General features: G+C 40.7%; 1 protein-coding gene across 1 annotated transcript in view; it reads right to left on the bottom strand.

Annotated features, from left to right (window-relative positions):
* TTYH2 (tweety family member 2) overlaps positions 1-15,311 on the bottom strand; it is a 67,539-nt gene extending 52,228 nt beyond the window's left edge. Inside the window, exon 1 of the mRNA XM_075216835.1 lies at positions 15,071-15,311. Within this exon, the coding sequence (XP_075072936.1) occupies positions 15,071-15,199 (129 nt within the window). The 5' untranslated portion in view covers positions 15,200-15,311. The remainder of the gene's footprint in view (positions 1-15,070) is intronic.
* Positions 15,312-23,400: the final 8,089 nt, after the last annotated feature.

Below are 23,400 nucleotides of genomic sequence, written 5' to 3' on the forward strand. Positions count from 1 at the left end.
AGGGCCCTCCAGTAGTGCAGACACTACCAGGTGCTGGAAACCACTCAGAGGGTTTCTGTATAACTCTCCTCCCCTCTAAGTCAGAACACATTTATTGTGAAGCAGGGAGACAGTAAAATGTTTCTGGGTCTTATATCTTCATTGGGCATTAATGTTACAAAACAACTTTATGTAGGTTTGTATAACCATTACGCAGTGTCATATGTTCAATAAAGGACAATTAAAATAATCCAAGGTTTGAATTATTTAGCGGTACATAAAAAGTATATAGACATCAATCTATCTAAAAATGCATTGTCCGCATCTACTAAAATGTAAGATAGCGGTATCATTTTACATATAGATTTAAAACCATAATATCAGCATTCAGCAATTATACATCATTAACTTTTGAAATCCTGTGATACTTAAAAATGTGTAGAAACATTTAGGTTTTACATCAGGCTTTAAATATATCAATGCAGGTGTTAAGAGGCTAGTCAAATATACAACATTCTATTTAAATCTAACATATACAAGTCCATACAAATAATAACAAAAATAATCTCTTTTGTATAGCCCTTGTAACATATCTGCGACAAGGCTTAGAACAAACATCTTCCTCCTTTATACAGCATGACCTCCCTGCATTGTGATTCGCTCTACCTTGACATTTGGACTGGAGTTACAGAATGGCTAATTTATCCACATCCCCCTACCCAACTGTTTAGTTCAGGGGCAATCCATCTTCATCCCCCAGGCCTTCCATTACACTTGTCCTCCATTTGATCTAGAGCAGGTATGTTACTTCTGAATACTTCTCTAGGGTGGGAGTATTTTGTCAATTCTCTGACTTGGGCGATTTACCCAGCTTCTCAGATGGGCAGTTCTACCAGTACCTGCAGGTTAGACATTTATTTGACTGATAAAACCTTCCTCCTTGGCAGACCCATCTCCATGGTAGAGAATCTCTGCCTTTTCAGCTACTCCTCCAAAGGCTCCATCTTCATGCTTTACACTGCCCTTCTCATGTCTCCAATGATAAACTCAATCAGTACCAAATTAAATGGGAAGTGGGGAGGGGTGTACCTATGTATATGAAGGAGTCACATAGTCCTCAATTAATGTTCGTATCAAGGAGGACACCTACATACTCTTCAGGTGGTACAATGTTCAATTCAGGCTCCGTGGCATCTCCCCTCATGCATTGGATGGCTGTTAAGAGAAATTGTGGCCAATAAGGATCTTTCTTGCATGCCTGGTGGAGCTGCCATAAACTTCAACTATTTTGGAAAGAAGCAATTTCCCTCTACCAATGTTATTAACCTACTGTACAGATCTTGCATTACCGTAAACATATTTTGCTTCCCCTGTCCATAGCAGAGTTCCCAAAGACAGACAACAAGCTGATCAGGTGCATCACAGGTTCTGCAACATCCAATCAGCAGCCTTGTGGAAGAAGCCACACCCGCCCACTGTCATATCTGTGTGCAACCCATGTTTGGTACACATATCTGAATAAGAGTACATTACGAGTATCATGAGAAACTCCTCTATATCTATAAGTATGGGCCCAGTGAACCTTCTTCCACGACCAACCTCTATTTACCCTTAAATCAGAACACAGTTTTTGAGCTATTGGCCCTTGTATCTTCAGGCTAATGCTCTTCCCCTCAGCCATATGGACCCTTCCTCCCTGTACCCATCTCCAAACCCTCTTTTGCCCCCGTCACACATTCTGGGCCTGATTCATTAAGTAAAGTAAGGGGGAAAAAAATGAGTAAATTTTCTCCTCGACAAACCATGTTACAATGCAAGGGGTGCAAATTAGTTATTATTTTGCACGTAAGGAAAATACTGTCTGTTTTTTCATGTAGCACACAAATACTTGATAGCTTTATTTTTACACTGACATTTAAAGTTGATCTAGGACATGCCCTACCACAAATATAAATCTGATATCATATTTGAATTTACCTCCCCCTCCAATGCAACATGCTGTTGCCAAGGTGCAAAGTTACTCATTTTATTTGCTTTACTTTCCTTACTGAATCAGGCCCTATATGTGAAAATTTGCATTGCCACTTGCTCGTATTACAAAATGAACTATATGTTTGGACTAGAAATCTGTTATTATTGTGCTTTTGTAATGCTTTCTTATTATGCTTCCAATGCTCTCTGTAAACGGTAATTGAAAAAAAAACAAAAAAAAAAAAAACAATAACTGCTCTGTCTAGCCTTCAGAATATATGTAGTTGTAAAATTATTCCGAAGTTGCTCATCACATGCTACATTATTTCTGTGAAATTCTGTCCCACATCCTAAATCAATGACATAGATCAGTAACTATAAAGGACTTTTAGCAGCAATGTATATTACACTGTACTTTTTTTTTTAAAAAAATTTTACTTTTCTTATGTGATATCAAATAACAAATTTTAACTTGATAACTTGATTAAAGGTCCCTGTCCTATATTTTCACATTGACATTATTGGAGCAACAGTAGAGTGCATGGGACAATAAAGGTAATTTACTGTCATTGCGCAAAATGTAAACCTGCACGAAAACATCAACTAAACAAACATTTGCCTCCATTGCTTAGCCTGCACTATATGAAACTGATAATTTGTAATAGGTTGTTGCAGTTTTAGTGTGAACTTTGAGCAATATAAGAAGTAACACCATCAATAGAAGAAGTAAATAAGAGAAGTAGAGAATGAGAATAAACATTTAACATATTAAATGACACCAAATATCTTCAGCAGACATAAAACACTACAGAAGATAAAAAAACAACAACAGCCAATTAACACAGATTATTTCTGCTTTATATATTTACATTATCTTCACTCACAGTATGTACAACCAGTTCCAGACAGTAATGTTGGGAGTCCACCCAGAAGACTACCAATCAGGGCCCACTGCTTTTTCAAAGATTAAAACAACCAGTAATCCTAAATGGAAACTTTTATGTAAATAACCCTTTCCTAAAATATCTACCTTACTGCCCTGCCAGGGCTGAGCTTCTGGAGAAACATAACCCTAAGTATGCAGCCACTATTATATGGATGCGGCACTCCATGACAGGCCTCGTTCCTAGCGGCCCTCTCTGGTATACAGACCAGAAGAGAGACGGGTTGTGGAAACTGTCAAGGTGTGAGGGCAAACTCACATGGCTGATTAGACAAAGGAAGATTGGATTGAGTGGAGTGTTTCTCCGGTGGGGGCTTCTGACTGAAGGTCATTTCAGAATGGGGGCATTTATATAAAAATTATTTGATTTTAGGTTTACTGGTTCGTTAATATAAAAATTATGTAGAAATCAAGCAGATTTCCACGTTGTTTTTACCTGTGTAAGGTATGTAGAGAGGTCCACATAGGTTTTGTGACCACTCCTTCAGAACTTTAATGACCAACCTGTGCCTGTAAACTGCCGGGTACAGCCCATATTGAGAGGCATCATCATGTTCGCTTCACGTAAAAGAGGAGACTGTAGTATGGATGTAGGTCATTGCTAAATATTATTTATTAGTAACATTTCCTTATATATAGCCTACATAAATACACTCATCATTTTCACATGTATGAATAGTTGCTCTGTAGATTGAGTTTTAATATAAGTATTTGCATTGTAAGGATTCAGGCCTACAGTAATGTATTGTCTGTCAGTGAATATTTGTAGGCTCTCTAAAATGCATGCAACAGTTTTAAATAGTTCTCCACCAGGTGACCAGAATCGGATGTCACATACTCTATGCAGTGGGATGAAAAGTCATATCATGGCACTGTTAACACCATTGTGAGGCAAAGTGGTATTCTGTCACACACCGGCCCGTGGACGGGTACTGGCTTTGTTACCTCAATCTCATAAGCGGTGACCACAGTCTCCATCTGGTTTTCCGTTCTGCGAATGTGTCAGCTACCTCTCTCTCTTATGACCTCCTACCCGTTCCCATTGGCCCTGGCACTTTGGACCGCTATTTAAACCTCCCAGTTCCTGCTATCTGTTGCCTGTTCTTCAAGTTACTCACTCTCATTAGGATTAGGCTTCCTTCGTGTGATTTACCTGTGGCTGCTGTGCATCACTGTTCCAGGGTCAGTTGTAGTTTCTCTCCGGTGCACCCGCTGGAACTTCCACAGTACCGGTCCTCTGCAGCCGTGTTCTGTTTCCTGTTCGGCTTTACTGCCTCGACTTCAGCGCTTCACTACTGGAACTTCAGCCTCATTAGGAACTCTTCACACCCAGGGGGGGTTTCTGCCCCCCGGGAAAAAAAATATATTGCTGCGCAGCTCCATTTCAGCGAGTCTGAATTCTACAGCAGCCGCGGCGCTCTCAAGCAGCATCCGCGGCAGTGCTGTATTATACTACAATACAGCACTGCCGCGGACGCTTCTTTGACAGCGCCGCGGCTGCCGTACAGTACCGTTGGTTCGCGGAAGGGAGGGGCTTCTGGAGAACCAGAAACCCCCCCTGCGTGCGCCACTGACACCTGCTGCTCTGAGTCACCACCTAACGGATCAGCTAAGTTCTCCCTCATTATTGTCTCCACTGAACGGTCGCTGTACTAGTAATCCACCTGCGGTTGCTCTGAGTTACAATCTTACGGATCAGCTAAAGTTTCATCACATCGTTTCCTCTTACCGACCTGCCGCTGTACTAGTGTCCAGCTATTTGCTCTGTGTGACCTACTATCTATTTGTGAGTCCAGTATCGCTTCTATTCACGGACTACGTCCAGAGTTTCCATTGTTATTTTATTTATATCTCCCGGAGCAGCCTCGCTACCATTGCTTCCCCCCTACTTCTAGCTCCACCTACTGTTCTGCCATCATTCCTTCTGGGAACCGCAACCTGCGGTAATAGGTGCTGCAAAGTCCATGCTCTCTCCTACGGGTCAATGGTGAATACCACCTACCGTTAGACTCCGCGCCCCAGTTCGAGCATTAGTTATTGGCAGACACACAGGACTCACTAAATATTAATCAGATTTCGTGACATATTCCCAGATCTGTGGCCAAAATGTCAATCGTCCTGCGTCATTCTTGAGATGTGTCAGGAGCTTTCTTTAAATTCCAATACCAAACTTGCCAGCATCTAAAGACAACTTCATGGGAAATTCTGGCCATACAAATCTATGCCCATTTCTACTGAATTTTAAGCACTCCCATCTTATGTAGCATTTAGAGTAAAAACAGAAATTCTCACATTAGGGTGTAGCGACCTACATACTACTTCATAAACACCAGTTTGACCTGTCTGCACAACCATCTCCATCTCTCAGAATCTAATACTAGATCTGCCCCGCTGTGATTCACAAGGATAAATCTGCTGTCCTTCACTTCCTGTCCGCATAATGTAATATCCAGCTTTTATCCTGTTAGCATGTTCTGCTCTTAAGACTGTGAAAAAACTTCTTGGAAACCTGAAGAGCACATTTACTTCCTAAACTGTTTCCAATACAAAAACAACTTAATATAAGCTGCACTGAAAAGCAAAGAGTAAATCCAGGAGAGTGACTACACACATCATAAAAAAATTATATTATTTATACCCATATCCATGAGAATGAGAAACACACCAACCAAAAATTAAGGAGCATGAAGGTTAGCATTCATTAGCAACCAGGGACAAATTGTTAAGCCTCTGGGATGAAGGTGGAAACATCAAATACTGCATTGATGAAAAAGTCTAAACAGACGACTTACAACCACTTCAGAAAATAGGATGCCACTAATGTCAGGTGGGAAGCTAGTATCCACATATACCCCCTACTTAAAGCTGGGCCAACCTAATTTGTTTTCTTCATATGATACTTCCTGTCTCACAAATCGTAAGAGCAGTGGTCTTGTCATTAGGTCTCCCACCACTCCCAAAATATGGCCATCTGAATACTAAACATTACAGCAATCACTGACTGGATAATACAAAAGTGGGTGGAATCAGTCTCGGTGGTAAGCAGCACCTGATTGGAGAAGTAAGATCACCCGTGGCACCTTATTGGTTAGTCTGAGCACACTGCTCAAACTATCAACTAGTATGGCTACTTCTAACATCTGTGGGCAGTACTGCCTGAAGAATTCAATACATGGGTGGCCACACCTTGGCAACAATGAAGTTAGGAAAAGAATGTTCATATACAAAATAAAAATATAAAATAGAACTGATGTAACTAATCAAATTAACTAAAATTTAGGATAAGGCAATAATGTATTATTCAGAAATATCAAAAGTTTGCTTTTTACACCCGATATAAAAATAGAGAACATATGTGTAGCCTGATAATCTGGGTACATCTTTTATAATAGGAAAAACATATTAGTTGAAAACTGCACTAGCATTATTAATTCATCACCTCTGCTGGGAAGCTGAACTATGTGCCGAAGAACGTTTCTAAATAATAATCCATTTCACCTATATTTCCCATGTGGACTCTGCATCTCAGCACCTGCTCGATTAACCACAGTAGTAGTGGATGGACTGCATAGCTCAACTTATAAAGAAAGACTTGAAGAGATGCTTAGGGAACGGGCCAGGGTCAATATAATAGAATAGTTCCAATATATAAGAAGTGTTAATAGAGTCCAGGAAGGCAGTATTTGGGGAAGAAAAGAGGAATTCTAGAACAAGGGGCTATTAGAAGGAGGGAGGATGAAAGGGAACTTAAGGACAAACTTTCTACAGAAGTGGTGGTAGGTCTATGGAATACTCTCCGAGCAGTATTCCATACAGTGAAATAATACAAGAATGCATGGGACAAACACATGGCTTACATGTAAAATGTAAATATAAAAAACTAAATAAAAAACAAAACTTATCCGCCCACTTTTTCTTTTCTGCCATCGCTCTATGTTTCTATATCTGTATTCTCTCTCATTTACAAAAGGGCGTCACTAATCAAATAAGATAAAGATTGTTTTATTTCCTTTTTAAAGAGTCATAATGCTCAGTATTTTATAAATATTGTTTATTTTGTAAAAAGTTTCAGAAAATGTTCATTCATCATGACAAATGCACTTTAGGCAAATGACAAATACAAATTAAACATAAAACTCCCACAAAGCATTATCCACAGCCCTGAATTGCCTGTGTCTCATGGACAAGAAAGCTGATAAATATTAATTTCATTGTACAAGGTCTCTCTCGCTCTCTCTCTACTCATTAGGGTCCATTATCAGAGCTGAGCTGGCCCGTTTGCACATTAGACAGCCATTACCTGTGTGTTATGTTAACTGTTCCTGCAATGCTTTTAACAATGAGGATTAAAAGCCTCACATTCCAATTCTTGTTTTAACACATGAAGTGCTGAGTGGGCAGTTTCAATCATTTTCACTACTTTATAATTGATGTGTATCATTTACTGGATTATTTTAGTTGCCATTTTGGTTGCATTTTGCTCTGGACACAATATTATAGTTATCTAACAATGTTGCTTTTAGCAACAATGTTCCTATCGTAGTTTGAAAATGGATGTTATCACCTGCAACGGGGCTTCGTCCTAGACACCAAGGCGTCACCGCCGTACTGCTATCGCCAACTGTAGCCCCCGCTGGCAACAAGATTTGCCAGGTTTTGCCGTTCTACCAAGTAGAACTAAAACTGCAAGTCTGGGGCATGTATGACTCAGTTGACCTAGCAACATTTGATTGATAACTTGTAACAATAGGTGACTATTTGTATTGGCTCAAAAAGAATATCAGCCTTATCACTGCATATTAATAAATGTCTCAAAAGTGGGGTGTCACAATAACCCCCCACCCCAAAAAAACAAACCCAAACACTGCTTTTAGGGTTCAGTCAATTAATCACTGTGCTTTACATCTGCTAACACTTTAAAAATGCATTGAAAATAATAGGAACATCTTCTTTTACAATCTAAAATTTTAAACACATCATTAAAATTTGACACAGCAAGTGCAATAATATGCCTAACAATGCATCCGATTGTATGGCAAAAGCACACCTAAAGTTTTTGACCCATTAGGCTGGGTACACATTACAGTGTTTTCAGCCGATTATCGTGCCAATAAAACGATAAACGAACATTTGGCCCAACACTGCATTAGTTTGTACGCTGATGAACGATTATTGTTCTACCGTATCGTGTCATTTCATTTTTAAACCGGACTAAAAATGTTGTTCAACAATGAAACAATGTCCTACCAATCCTGCAGTGTGTATGCACTCACAACCGGCAGGGTACATAGATCTCTATGGAGTGTGCAGAGTCACAATCTTTTCAGCCCGATGGTTATGACAGATGAACAGCACAGATCTGAAGGTAAATCGTGTGAAACATGTTTAGCGTGTACACATGAATCTGTATGCTGATCGGGACTTTATTTTTTAATCGGTAATATCTGTAAGGATATCGCATGTGGAGAAATTTTGCATAGCATGTACCAAGTCTTATCCTATTGCACCAATTTACATACCTTTCAACCATACAAAATAAAGTATTATAAACAAAACCCCCTAAAAATATTGTTTTCTATTTTCTCACCGCACATATGTGAACGGGCCCTTAAAGTGGCCGACCCACTAACATGGCAGCAATATTAATGAATTGCCTCAACATCACCGCATGAGAGTCCCAAAACAAGAATGAATAATCAGTGCCGGATTAAGGGAATAAAGGCCCCTGGGCTAAGGGGGCCTCCATTCCCCCGTGAGGGCGAACCCCCCCCCCCCCCCCCGTGATCCGAGCTGTCTGCCCCCCCCCCCTCCGGCACGCTGTACGCTCTTTACTGAGGAGATCTCGTGAGAGTGAGACTCACGAGTTCTCCTCAGTAAGGAGACAGCGCGCCGGGGAAGGACTGCAGTGAAAGTGCTCAGCAGCACTGATCGCGCCGGGGGTGCCCCCGACCGATCAATACTGCTGCTGAGCACTTTCAAGGGCCCCCTGGATGCCATAGGCCCCTGGGCTGTAGCCCAGTTAGCCCTATGGTTAATCCGGCCCTGTGAATAATCCTTGTTTGCCTGAAAGGCCATGTCCAAAGTGCAACCCCATGTGATCCAGTTGGATGGCTGGTTCTTTCCACTTAGCCATCTGACTGTGCAGCCAAATTGCAAACAGATCCTACACTGGTCTGGCCTATGTGTGGCCAGAATAATAGCAGTGACTACTAATCAGTGATTTGGAAACACTGAGGTTATGTTTCTAGAATTGTGGTGCTATATATTGCATATTTCTATCTGACATATACCAGAGAATCCCTGTCTTCATGTCCAAAATTATGGGACCTTAAAGATAGTACTTGAAATTGCGTAAGCACCATAAATATAATCCAGACATGTTTTACATTTTTAGAGGTATTTTCATTTTTAAAAGGTATTAAAAATGTGCACTTTATTTTAACTTTCATTTGCTACTAATGTTAAGTAAAGCATATATGTAATAGTCATTCTGCATTAATTAATATGAGCGGAAGTAGTCATGCTCCCTGTTGGTACCTGGACTGGGTCCCCCATGGCTGAGACATCCTGAAGGTAGAACAATTCCTTATATTTACCAAACAATAGCAGATCTCAGACTTGTGAATGCACCGCTGTTTCTAACAGGATCTGCTCTACAAAACTTATTCTGGAAACTAAGGTTACTAGCCATGTGCAAAACCATGTATCATACCTACTAATATCCCGTTCACACTTCCTCAAAACCCCGGCAACCAGGGTCGAGGGTGAGAGTGAACGGGGTCCCCTGCATCCAAGGGAATTGAACCTGGGTCTTTTGCAGGGTTATTCCTGGGTTTGACCCGGGTAGATGCCAGTCTGAATGGTGAGACCCGGGTTTTTCAAACCCAGGTCTCACCGAACATTATTAAAAGTTAGAAATACAAAAAACAACATCACAAGAGGAGCCAATCAAAGCTCCTCTTGTGATGTTGCCAGGGTGACTCGGGTTCAGTGTGAACCGGGTCGACCCGGGAATTTGTTGGGATGAGAGACTCTGTCACCTGAATATCCCAGGTTCATATACCAGGGATATTGCTGGGGCTGCAATGTGAACGTAGCATTACATTTAGAATCACGATATTGGGACAAAATACACCCCATTCCATCAGAACACTGCCCACAAATAGGCAAATTCCTGTCAAACTGCACCCAGTTTTGTTAAGCCGGCCCCTTTTATAGACTGCTAATTGGGATGCCCCACCAAAATCTATGTAAGCAGACATGACAGATTCTCTCAGCAAAGTTCAAGTTTCTAAAATACAGAACACTGGTGCAAGAATAGAGACTTAAAACTGTTTTATTGCACTTGATACCCAAAAAGAAGGAATAGATTGAAAAGGGGTTGTACACATGAGTGACTGAGTTCTGCTGAGACATCTTTGGAGAGAGCAGAGTTCTGCTGCCATGTGTGGAGACATTTGATTGGTCGTAAGCTGCTCATCAGTTACCGCCCACTATAGCACTGAACGCTTCCATCTGTTTAAAGCTCTTCTAGACAAACTCTGTCAAAAACATTATTCAGCATTTAATGCCACTTATGTGTACAGACCCTTTAAAGACTGTAAATCCATCATCACATCCAGTTGACCCAATCAAATGCTTTAGAAATGGCAGCTTTCAGTTTGGATGATGATGGTGCTTTTGGATTCTTATTGAAAGCACAGAAATAGCAAATGTTTCACCACAGTCTAAAAGATTATCTGTTCTCTTACTGCAGATGTGATGGGCATATTTATGTAACAAGTGTTTGTATGTTACATAAATATGCCCCATAATCTCATATTTTATTTATTTATTTATGCCTTGGTCTTGGTAAATGTTAAAGTCCATCCTCCTAACACTTAAGAATCACCCCTTTCACTATATTAGATTATTTTGTATCCTTTCTTTCTAAAATACTGCTCTGTTGAGACTAATTTGTGGCTTATATTAAGCATGAGAGTGAGGGGGACATTATGGGCCTGAGTCATTAAGGAGAGTAAAGCATAAAAAAGGAGTAACATTTGCACCTGGGCAAAACCATGTAGTATTGGAGGGGGGGGTAAATTTAAAATGTGAGGCAGATTTATAGTTTGGGTAGGGCATGTCCTAGATCAACTTTATATTTCAATGTAATAATAAAGCTAGCATAAAAGTATTTGTGTGCTAGATGAAAAAACAGCCAGTATTTAACTTATGTACAAAATAATAAACTGATTTGCACCCCTTACATTGTAACATGATTTGTCCCAGGGAACATTTACTCCTTTGCTTGCCTTAATGACTCAGGCCCTATGTGTCTTTATTACATCTGGGAATTTTGTGTTTGAAGTGTATTATTTTTTTTAGGTTCTTTTAAAAGTATAGGACGAGACCTGAAGACCTCCAGCTCTTAGCTGATGACCCATTGGTAGGATAATTGGCCCCTTAACGATATGTCCTTAGTTTGTGTATGTGTATGGTTGTCAATTAGAATGTAAGCTCCACTGGAGCAGGAGCTGATGGGAGTATTTTCTGTACAGTGTATGTAATATGACTGCTGATACACAAATAAATGAAAATACTAATAATTATTATTTTTTAATTAGAAGGTGCCACAAGGCTTCCCCAGCACTGCACATAGGAGATTACAAGATGCAACAAAATTACATAAATACCTACAGGTAAGAACAATGGATACAGGTAAGCAGGATAATAAATGCATGAAATTAGCAGAAGGAATTTCATGCCACGCAAAAACAATATAGCACAAGTCAAAACAAAAACAGAGAGTAGGCAGATTTAGAGTACACCAGTGGATCCTAAACTTTTTCAGTCTGAAGCACCCTTAGGGTCTCCATAATTTTCTCAAGACACCCCTAAGCCACAATATTTGCCAAGTAGTCCCCCGCATTGCTTATCACCCCCCTGGTAGCCACAACTCACAGATTGGAAATCACTGAAGTACAGACATAAGACAGAGGGTTGAGGACCCTGCCCGTGAGAGCTTACAGTCTAAAGTGAGAGGATAATGAGAGACAATAGGAGCAAATGGGAACAATAGGCATAGTAGGATTCACTATAGTGCATAGGTCTGCAAGATTCTGAGGCTATGGTGCATGGGCCTTGTAGGTATAATATACCGGTATATAATAATTTTTAACAGTGTACCATGAGATTTTATTTTTACGGTTAAAAAATATATATTTAAATGGCCATTTGTAAGGAAATACTTGTTTTAGATTATTTGACAGTGTCTGCTACAAATAGCAGTTAGACAGTCTATGTGAAGGACCACCATCATTCTTGTTGTCTTTTCAGGTAAGACCTTCACCTAGGTGTGTGCAAGTTTTAAATCCCCCACCTCTGTCTGCAACCACTCCCTTTCCAAACTGAAGAATATAAAGCAATTCTATCTGATCACAATTGTTTACAGGAGCGGTGGATAGGAGGGAGTGGGAGGGAACAGGAGGGAGCACCAAGGACCAGTCATGGCTGCCAGCTATGTGCAAATTAACTTACTGATGCACATTTACTTTACTGCACACAACACAAAGAATAAATTAAAGTTAGTGTCCTTTTAACAAGCTCCATTATACACCACATAGCCTATCTAATAGCATCAGTTGCTGCTTTTCTCTAAAGGTAAAAAGAGAAATAGCCAAGGTACTCCCAGGGGTGATGTACTAGTTTGAAAACTTTAGGAATAGCATCCGGTAAATTTTGTAATCCATTTTTATATATTGTACTTTTATTAGGGCTACTTTGTAAGTGATTGATGTGTACTTTGCAAATTATGATGTTATTATTTCCTTAGTAGGTTTTAAATTAAATATTTTTTTGGCAAGCTATTGAGTGTTGGCGGTAACTTTTCATTTGACTTCTTCTCAAGATACGTATTTCTTCAAGTATTTATTTCTTAACAGTGCTTTATGTTTAAATATTTTTATTTAAAATAAAAATAATAATAATAATAATAATAATAATAATAATCTGTTTTTACAGTTATTTTATAGCCCCCATGTATCCAAGATTCCCAGAATAGTCCAGGGGGTATATTTACTAAGCTGCAGGTTTGAAAAAGTGGAGATTTTGCCTATAGCAACCAATCAGATTCTAGTTATCATTTTGTAGAATGTATTAAATAAATGACAGCTAGAATCTGATTAGTTGCTATAGGCAACATCTTTACTTTTTCAAACCCGTAGTTTAGTAAATATACCCCCAGGTCTTTGTCATGAGAAGTACAATTTGGAATGATTACTTCTGAAAAATCCAAAGGACTAATGCGCATAGATTAACAGAATTATTTGGCATTTGATTGTATAACTATTTTTCTGGAGTTGATGAAAGAGTAATATTTATGGACTGGGAAATATTTAGTTACAGTTTTCTGTTTCCAAAAATATGGAAGCTGTACCCATATACGAGATATACTTTGTTCAACAGTTATTGCTGGTGCTGCTCTATTAAAGGGGCTCAACTCTATAGAGCCGTCAGATGTGGTATTATTCCACTGGTGCCCCCTAACATAAATGGGAAATCCAAAGATCCCCCCAAAGAAGATTTTCAGATTATATCAGGAGGGATTCTTAAAACTGACAAGGCTCTCCATATCTGAATAGCAGAAACAATCCCTGCTCCCCATTGGATGGTTTAGTTTCAGTTTGCCATGACTAGAACCATAGCCGTCCAATGATGAACGGCAGATTACGTTTGTGTTCCAACTACAGAACGCCTTGTCAGTCAGAAAAATCTCCTGGGATAACGTCTCCAACAGTCAAATACTATTTCAAAAACATACATTTTTTAAAAAATATCCACAGTTTGTTAAAGTATATATTGTGTTTAACAGTGTGAAGTATTAGCTTTTCCTTTGGATGGTATAATGTACTACAAATGTTTAGCTTACTCTGCAGATTGTATTGGAGACATGTCAGGAGATAACTCATACATGTCCCGAAACAGGGTAAAATAACAGGGCTGAGTGGTTTTCCGGCTATTATAGCGATATGAGAGGCTCAAAATTCAGTGTCCTACATTGCTAATAAATCCTCAGAGATGAAAATGAAAAGCCTGAGGGTAGCACAGGGACTGACTGGGACTGTCTCAGTCAATAAGCCAGCATTCCACAGCCATTGTAGCCACAGCGCATTCTGGTGTTCCCAGTTCTCATATCCTGTGCATCCACCCAAGAAGCTTTGCTTTACTTGTAAATAGTCTATAAGACATAACAATGTTACAGCGGGCACATCATGGGTGTTAGCTAGTCAATGAGCTCAGGTCCCAAATAGCAAATTTAAAGCAATTACTGACACAATATTATAATACCATTGTAATGATTTATCATGAAAGGTGATGAAAAAAGATGTTATGGTTTAAATTAGGCTTTATTAACCACTTCTAGTCTGAAACTTGTGTGTCTGGAAGTCATTCCACAGATAATGCACACAATTGTACTTTCCTTGCTGTTACCACAGTGTCTGGTTGAATCCTAAAACCTTGTGTGTGCTTGAAACAACATGTTAGATGCGCATATTTTGAATCCAAAAATCCTTTAAAAATATTAACCCTTCCCTAAATAATAACAAGCCCCACAGATGTAGCGGTAGAATGCCCATGTGGTTTTGTGTTCCTGGGAATGTATACAAAATGTTCAGCTCAGGCTGTACCAGTCACCTGTGACTCATTACAGAGACATGGGAAGTGTGACAGAGCCACAGATTAGGGGACTATGTAAAGACATACAGATGATAGAACGGTATACTGGTATTGGGAATCACATTTAGGATAGGAGCCTAAAAAAAAGGAAATACAATACAGGTCTGCAAGAGAATGAGAGACAAAGAAAATGTGGGAGCGCAGTTAAGACAAGAAAGTACAGTAGAGAGAGCAGGCAGGGTGTGGGCAATGAATGGAACAGCAGATTTAGTTTAGGATTTCAGAGATAAAGAAACTCAATTCAACAAGATAATTTAAAAATCACTACAGTGACTGAAGAGAGATCAAATACTGAATAAGAGACACAACAAAAACATAAGGCGTTCTCATGAACCAGTAGGACAGAGTTCACCCACACAAACATAGCCCTTGGGCACTAACTGATCCATAGCGGCCATTCATTCATGACCCCTACATTTACATCTTGCCCAGTGTGCAGACTCCCTACTTTCTACTGACCTGCCTGTAGCTCCAATCCGTTGGGTTAAAGTCGCTGCTCGTCGGTGTCAGGGACAACTCCAGGTGCGGGATGTTATGAAGCCAATAAACCCACCATGGAGTGATGTATTCCACGCGTGCCGCCGCCATCCCCCCTCTCAGCACCCCGGGACTGGACCAAGCATTCCCCGGACTGTTACGGAGTGAGAGAGACACTACAGAGGGGCGCAGCGCGTACACACAGACATACAGCGCGGGGGCGCGCAGTGCGCGTACTCATCGTGCTGTCTATGAATGGTGCGTCCACAGGGTCTGTCTCTGTGATTGTTCTCCGATGGTAAATACCATTCTTGCTGCTCATTTCATTATCGCTGCAGAGATAGACGCACTACTGTGACTAGAAAGGAAAGTCTTACTCTGTCATCCACATGTTGATATGTTTCATTCATGCAGATTGTGGGGGAAAAATTATTGTATTTCCTAATATTCACACTTGCTGCTTCGTTTACTACCTAGAGTGTAAAGTTATTCCTAGCTATAAAAAATGCAGTACAGAAGTGTACAAAATAAATGGTTTACACATTAGAGGCACAAGCTCAACACATCATGGAAGTGGAAGGGTTAAAACGCACCTTTCTTAAATAGTAATTTATGAGAGCAAATACAGAGATTAACAGTAGAATCAACAAGTGATATGGTGCACTAGCCAGGGGGTGTAGCCCACCATGGGACCGAACCAAGGGGCAGATGCCCCCTGCCCCCCAGACAGCCTCTGGCACTAGTACACAAACACAGTGTTTAACTGGTAAAGCCCCTTGACATGTGGGACAGTTGGCATCTACGACAGCAACTTTCAAACATAAAAGGACCATTCTTCCTTAAGTGGTCGATTAGCGTTGACAAAACTGATTACTGAAAATAGTCATGGCAGACTTCTTTCCCTATCATTAGGTAGGACACCATAGTCTATAAAGTGCTCCTTTGTGGTCTTACAGAGTCTGCAGGCATCTGTGCTTTCTGTAGTCACATGTTGCTGTATCCAACATCCCAAAGCAAAGTCACAGGATTATAATTAGACTTCTAATTATATTTGAACTATTTCCCTTTATTACTGTAGATACGGCAACCAAATAGTTGTACTGTAGATTTCCTCTTATCAACACAATATTACTGTAGATACTTGGTATAGTCACGTCTGTGACTCACCCTGGACTCTAAACCAGAGTCGTAACTTAGAATTCTAGCGCCTTGGGCGAGAAAGACAAATGCCACCCCTAGCCTTCAATTTTAACCAAATGAACCTAAAATATTCCTAAACTGCGCCCCCCTTCAACGTTGCGCCCAGGGCAGTCACCCCTATCGCACAGCCCTAGTTACGGCCCTGCTCTAAACCATGACTAGGATGGCACAAATAGGGTAGCAAAGAATTAAGACAATAATTGTAACCCATGCTGCAAAAATAGGAATTTACTGAACAATCTGACAAAGTTGTAATAATAATTATAAGACATACTTTAGGCAGGTATGTAACAATAGTAAAAGTTGCAGAAGTACAAACAGAAACAAAGGTTGAATAGGACCCTTTTCCATATCAGCTTACAATCTAACGACCATCTCTCATTCAGTACAGTCACACAACAGGTTAATTGAGAAAATGAGCAGAGCATCTTGTGAGTTGTGCTGCAGAGCGTACACTCTTTCAATATTCTAGAATAAAGGATTAGAGGAACTACTCCTCTTGCCAGTGCATACATAGATAAAGTAGTGGCTTTGGCATACCAATGTATTTTCCACTTTGTGCACTACCGAAAACCCAAAAAATGATGCTCCACTATTACCCCATTTGCCTGGGAGGACACAGCCACTTACCTATTGTTTGGAAATGAAATAACACACAACATACAATTTAATAAATAAAACAGCAATCCTTAACACAGTGACATTTTATCGCATCTATTATGTATAATATTGGATGCTGCTTTGTAACCCTCCCCCAAACAAAACAAAACAAAACACCTTGTTAGTTTAAAAGTACCTATAATATTATTTTGCTTTTCAACATATATATTAATTCCATATTGAAATAAAAGATTGTTCTTTTCAAACATTTTTAATCTCTCTGAAAACGCCAATATTGTCCTCTTTGGAAAACCCTCCTCTAAATCACTGCTGCCCGCTACACATAGCAAAGAGGTTCCCCAACATATGCTGAAGAGCTGTTTGTCCATAGCACTGTGGCCAGCTGCAGGTAAAACTAGCACAAAAGTAGCAAGAGATTTGTTGTACAAGGGGAGGGCTGAAACGGGGGCAACCACTTTAACATCCATATTAAATTGTTTTGAGACTAGTTTTTGCACTTAAACAAAAGCTATACATAAAACATGCTATTTTGCTGGAGAAGGGCTCGTTTTTGCTAACTACCAAAGCTACCCCAGCTGTTGCAGCTAAAAAGCAGCTGTCTGGTGAGTATCACTCTGCATTGTGAGGAAACATGTGTCATAGCTTCCTTTTAGAACTATGAACTAACAGTAGAATTCACAAGTATTGGTGGATACATACACATAGGCAAGCATGAGCAAATCAGCAAGCTCAACAGTGGGTTATATAATTGCTAAGGCTGAATAAGTATTGAAGATGAGCTTTGGTCATATGTATTAAGACCCTCTTTGTATGAGGCTTTCAATATAAATCATACAATCACATACCTCCTAGTTGTCCTAATTTAGGTGGGACAGTCCATTTTTGGGGGACTCCACCGCCTTACTGACTATTAGGATTGTTGGGAGGTGTATTGGTGAACAGTTGCTGCACATATCTGCCACTGGTACATGCAGCAATGCAGGAGTGTTTTTATTAAGAGGAAGAATAGCGCTTCATTAGAGCAAGGCACACCCCCAGGGAACATGGCACAACCTTACATAAATAAAATATGGGATGTTTTTCAGCGCTACTGGAATCCCACAATAGACAGAGCGATTACTGACTTGATATGTTGTAGAGGTTCAGAACATTCAGGGACCATGCAGATAATCAAATATGTTCTATTGGAAATTAACTTACAATAACGATGCTGGTAATGTTCACGTAGCGGGTACTTGTAAGGGAGACCGTCTTCTAATGCCAAAATATCAAGTGTATATCATATACACTGATAGTGCAGAGGATCCGCCTTCACCTTCCGATGACGATACCGTCAAAGTTCCCGTAGCGGGTATTTGTGAGAGAGATCGTTTTCTGATGCCCAGAATGTCAGATGTATATAATATATACTGATGGTACAAGAAATCCGCCTTTCTCTCCTCTCTCGGCAGGAAATTGAACTTAAATGGGAGGGGAGATAAAACAAATTCTAGTATAGTACGTAAAAGCAATAAAATGTAGTATAAATAAAGTCACACAGAACAGGAGATACAGTTGCCCGTACCAAATGGCTGATAGTAACAATCATAGAATAGCTACGTCCAAAAAACGAGATCTCCAATTAATCGTCACCACGAGCCAGGTCACTGGGCTGCCGATACTCCCGTCCTCCAATCACCGACGCGTTTCGACTTGAAACGCTTTCTTTTAAGTGTTTCCATCAATTTTCCTACTACTGATGTAAGGCTTACTGGTTGGTAGTTGCTTGCCTCTTCCTTGCTTCCACTTTTGTGCAGTGGGACTACATTCGCTCTTTTCCAGTGTTCTGAAATTACTCCTGTAGCTAGTGACTGGATGAATAATTCTGTTAATGATGTTACCAGCACCCCTTTAAACTCTTTTAGTATCCTTGGATGTATCCCATCTGGCCCCATTGATTTATCCGCTTTCAGTTTTGAGAGTTTTGTTAGGACCTTCCTCTTTGTAAATGTACTTGTATCTACCTCATTTTTTTTTATTTTTTTTTTAAAGTAATTTTTATTGGGGTTTTTTCAAAACATAACAATGAGATTGAAACATACCAAGAGAATGTATAAACATACTGTATACATATGAAATTCAATATAGTTTACACATAATAATAGAAAGACTTAGATTAATTCTCTAAAATCCGGTATGTTATTTATGGAAAATAAAAATGTTGTTTGTTTTTATTTTTCAGAGGGAGGGGGGAGACGAACAATAGGGGAAGGAAAGGGAGGTTATGGGAATGGGGAGGGGAACAGGAGAATATTCTACTCATTGTATTATTCCTCAGATTGTAGGGTAGAGAGGCATTGAACCGTGTGGCTATATGAAGAACAAATTAAATCAGAATTTTCCAGAACTTATATGCGCAATGATCCTTCTTAAACCTGACAGGGGTACCTATCCAAACCAACAGAGATTTGTCAATCGATTGTCAAGGGAGGTTCAGCATCATAGTGATTCGTCCAGGAAGACCATGTGTTTTTGAAGTTCACTGGTTTGTCTTTGAGGAGAGCTGTGATACTTTCCATCCTATAAACTGACCAAAATTTGTTGATAGTGGCTAAGAGTGAGGGGGGAGAGGTGTTTTTCCATAGAGTGGCAATTAAACATTTAGAGGCATTTAATATATGATTAATACGTTTTTGCGTGGAGCGACTAATGCCCGGGAGCCGTCTAGGAAGAAGCGAGTATAGGGGGGACTCGGGCATTTTAACCACTGTAATATCCTTGATGAGATAATGAATTTGTTGCCAATAAGGTCGCAATTTAGGGCAACACCACCAAACGTGCAGCAGGGTACCCCGCAAACCACACCCTCTCCAACATCTGTCGCTAGTAGTCGGAAAGATAGAGTGGAGACGAGAGGGGACCTAATACCATCTATAGAAAATTTAGTAAGAGTTTTCCTTTATCCTAACTGATATAGATGACTTTGCTATATTAGCTCTTACCTTTGACCATTCTTTAGGAGTCAGGGTCTCCCCGGTGTCCCTCTCCCAGGCAAGCTCATTAAGGGTCTTTATCGGGTTGGCCAAAGTTGTTAATCAATTGATACAAAGTGGTAATTAAGCCTCTAGTAGTTGGGGAGCAGCGACACAGAGATTCTAATGGAGAACAATGAACCGAGGGGGGGGGGGGGGCGCATTTAAGGAACGATAAAGGTGCCTAAGTTAAAGATATTGATAGAAGATTTTTTGGGGCAAATTAAATCTCTGTAAGTCTACATCATTTTTTTTTATAAATATACTTGCAGCTTTACTGTGGCTTATTCTCCTCTCTTTCTATAGGGAACACTGAGCAAAAATAATTATTAAGATGATCTGCTATTACCTTGTCTCCCTCAACAAGACTCTCACTCTCTGTCTTTAGTCGTATTATTCCTCCTTTTGTTTTTCTCCTTTCACCTATATGCCTAAAAACAAGTTTTGCCCCCTTTACCTACTGACTGGGCCATTTTCTCTTCAGCTTGTGCCTTTGTACATCATTACCTTCTTAGTCTCCTTCTGTCTAACAAGATACACCTCTTTATCGTCATTATTCTAAGTCTGCTTATATTTCCTGAATGCCTTTTTTTGCTTTCACTATGCTTGCTACTACTTTTGCAAACCATACTGGCTTCCTTTCCTTGTGCTTTTCTTAACCCTTTTGATACAAAGGTCTGTTGCTTTTTTTTTTTTTTTCAAAGTTTTATTTTGCAAAGGTCAGTATAACAATAAGAGACGTTTGACAAAAAGAATACAGTTGAAAGAAATAGACAAAAAGTAATCAAATCATTGCTCAGAAAAGATCCAGCGAAACACTTAGTCAAACGAACCTTTAAATGTAGTAGCAGGGAATGACCCCAAGTTTTTAATGAGAGAGGAGAGAAAGAAAGAGAGGGTATAGAGAAAGAAAGGAGTGAGAGAAAAAGAAGAAAAGGAAGAAAGGTAAGAGGTGACTAGATCCACTGTAAAAGGAGAGAAGTCCAAGAAAGAGGTGAGGTATTAGAACTGGGTTATGTAAAGGGTGGGCACGCCTGAAAGAAGGATAGCTATGGATCCCAAACCTTGGTGAAAGCTCACAAAGTGTTCCGAATAATGCTGGTCATATACTTCATCCGTTGAGTCTGCCAGACTCTATTGATTATGGACTGCATGGAGGGAGGGGATTGTATACGCCAGTCTGCCGCTATTTGGCAAGTAGCTGCCGAAACAATGTGCCTAATCAGTTTGTTCTGATGTCGGGATGCCGAGGGAGCCCCCACAGGGAGTAGAAAGAATTTGGGTTCCAGGGGAATGTCCACCTGAAGAATTGCACTAACCAGGCCTCTAATCTCAATCCAGAAGCCTGATAATTTTGGACACGACCACCATATGTGGAGGAATGTGCCTTCCTGGGAGCACCCTCGCCTACACCGATCGGATGAGTCATGGAGAATTCTGCATAGACGCGAAGACACATAGTACCATCGGTATAGCACTTTGTAGACGTTCTCCTTGATTCTAACGCAGATGGAACTAGAAGCGGCATTTTCGTAAATATCAGACCATACCTCCTCCGAGAGCTCCTCACCAAGGTCCCGCTCCCATGCCAGTTTGTGAGAGGCCCTAGAGGTTGAAGAGGAAGGGGCAAGTTCGTAGTAGAGCGTTGAAATTAGCCCTTTGGTTGAAGATTGGCGTAAACAGAGGGCTTCAAATGTGGAGAGGGGTCGGGATAGAAGATGATCTTTAACAACACTGTGAAAGTGGCGGAGTTGAAAGAACTGATAGAAGTGTTTTGAGGGAATATGGATATGTGATTGAATTTCAGAAAACTGGGGAAAAGTAGCCGATGCAGATAAATGATTAAGGTAAGTGACTCCCCGCGAATACCATGGCTGGAATGCGCTATGATGAAGACCTGGAGGAAATTCTGGAGAGCGGAATAACCAGGGAGGAATGGGGAGACAAGGCAAATTTCTGGGATGACGAATCCCAGATGGATAGAGAGTGTGCAACTACTGGATGAAGCAACAGTCGTTTAGAGCGACGTGATCTTGGGAGCCATAGGAGAGAGGATAAAGAGAGCAATCCCAGACCTTCAGCCTCGATTTTGGACCAAACTCTGGCTTTCGTTGGACCAGACCACAAGACACATTGAGTGAGCTGGGCAGAAAGATAATATCTTCGGAAGTCAGGAATCCCCAAGCCTCCTCCCCGCAGGGACCTCTGTAGCACCTTGAGTCGGACTCGGGGTCGTCTACCCGACCAGACAAATCTAGAGACATGGAATTGCAGAAATTTAAAAACATATGGAAGGATGCGGATGGGAAGAGTTTGGAAAAAATACAACAGCCTTTGACAGCATTAATACGACCAATCCAGGAGATATAGAGCTGAGACCACGATGTAAGGTCTGATTTTACTTGGTCGAGTAGGTGAGGAAAATTAGCCTGAAAGAGACGTCGATAGTGTTTAGTGATAAAAAAAACCCCAGGTATTTGATTTTGTGGCGACCCTATTGAAAAGGGAAGGATATTTCGCGATTATTTCGGATTCTAGCGGCCAGAGGCTCAATGACAAGAGCGAATATGAGTGGGGAGAGGGGACATCCCTGGCGAGTGCCATTCGTGATCTGAAAGGGCGTTGAGATCAGGCCATTAGCAGACACAGTAGCTGACGGGGACCGACAGAGAGATAAAATACCTGTCAAAAACCTGTCTGTCGCTCGCAGCACCCCCTCCATGAACGACCAGGAGATGCGGTCAAACGCCTTTTCGGCGTCGAGCGCCATGATGAGGGAAGGAGGACCATCGTTATTTATTGTATGAATTAAATCGACAATCCTTCTAGTGTTATCAGGGGCTTGACGCCCTGGGATAAAGCCCACCTGGTCAGGATGGACGAGGGCTGGGAGCAGTGGGTTCCACTTAGAGGCCAGAATCTTTGCAAATATTTTCAGGTCTACATTCAGTAACGAGATGGGCCTGTAACTAGCACAGAAGGAGTGAACTTTCCCCGGTTTAGGAATAATGATTATGTTTGCCCTAGTAGTGGCGGAATCAAAGGAAGCTCCCCCAAGTACCTTGTTGAAAAATTTTGTCAGGTAAGGGCCAAGGACCTCGGCGAACTTTTTATAGTACGGGGGAGTAAGGCCATCCGGACCAGGAGCTGAGGAAGACTTCAAGGACTTGATCGCTGCCATAACCTCCAGCAGAGTAATATCTGCGTTTAGATGGGATTGCTGCGTGGAGGTAATTCTAGGGAGGGGCGTAGATGAAAGGTAATCAGATAAAGAAGGGGCCAAGGGATCTAGACGAGGGGGGAGGGGGAGCATCAAGATTGTAAAGAGAAGAGTAGAAATCACTAAATTCTCTAACTATCCCTGCTGGGTCATACGTTACATTTCCGGAAGGAGTCTGACGTATTTTATCAATGTGTTGCAGGGCAAATTTTTTCCGGAGCTTTCTGGCAAGTACAGAATCGGCTTTATCTGCTTTGTCG

The sequence above is a fragment of the Mixophyes fleayi genome, chromosome 6 (genome assembly GCF_038048845.1).
Source record: "Mixophyes fleayi isolate aMixFle1 chromosome 6, aMixFle1.hap1, whole genome shotgun sequence".
Classification (NCBI taxonomy): domain Eukaryota; kingdom Metazoa; phylum Chordata; class Amphibia; order Anura; family Limnodynastidae; genus Mixophyes; species Mixophyes fleayi.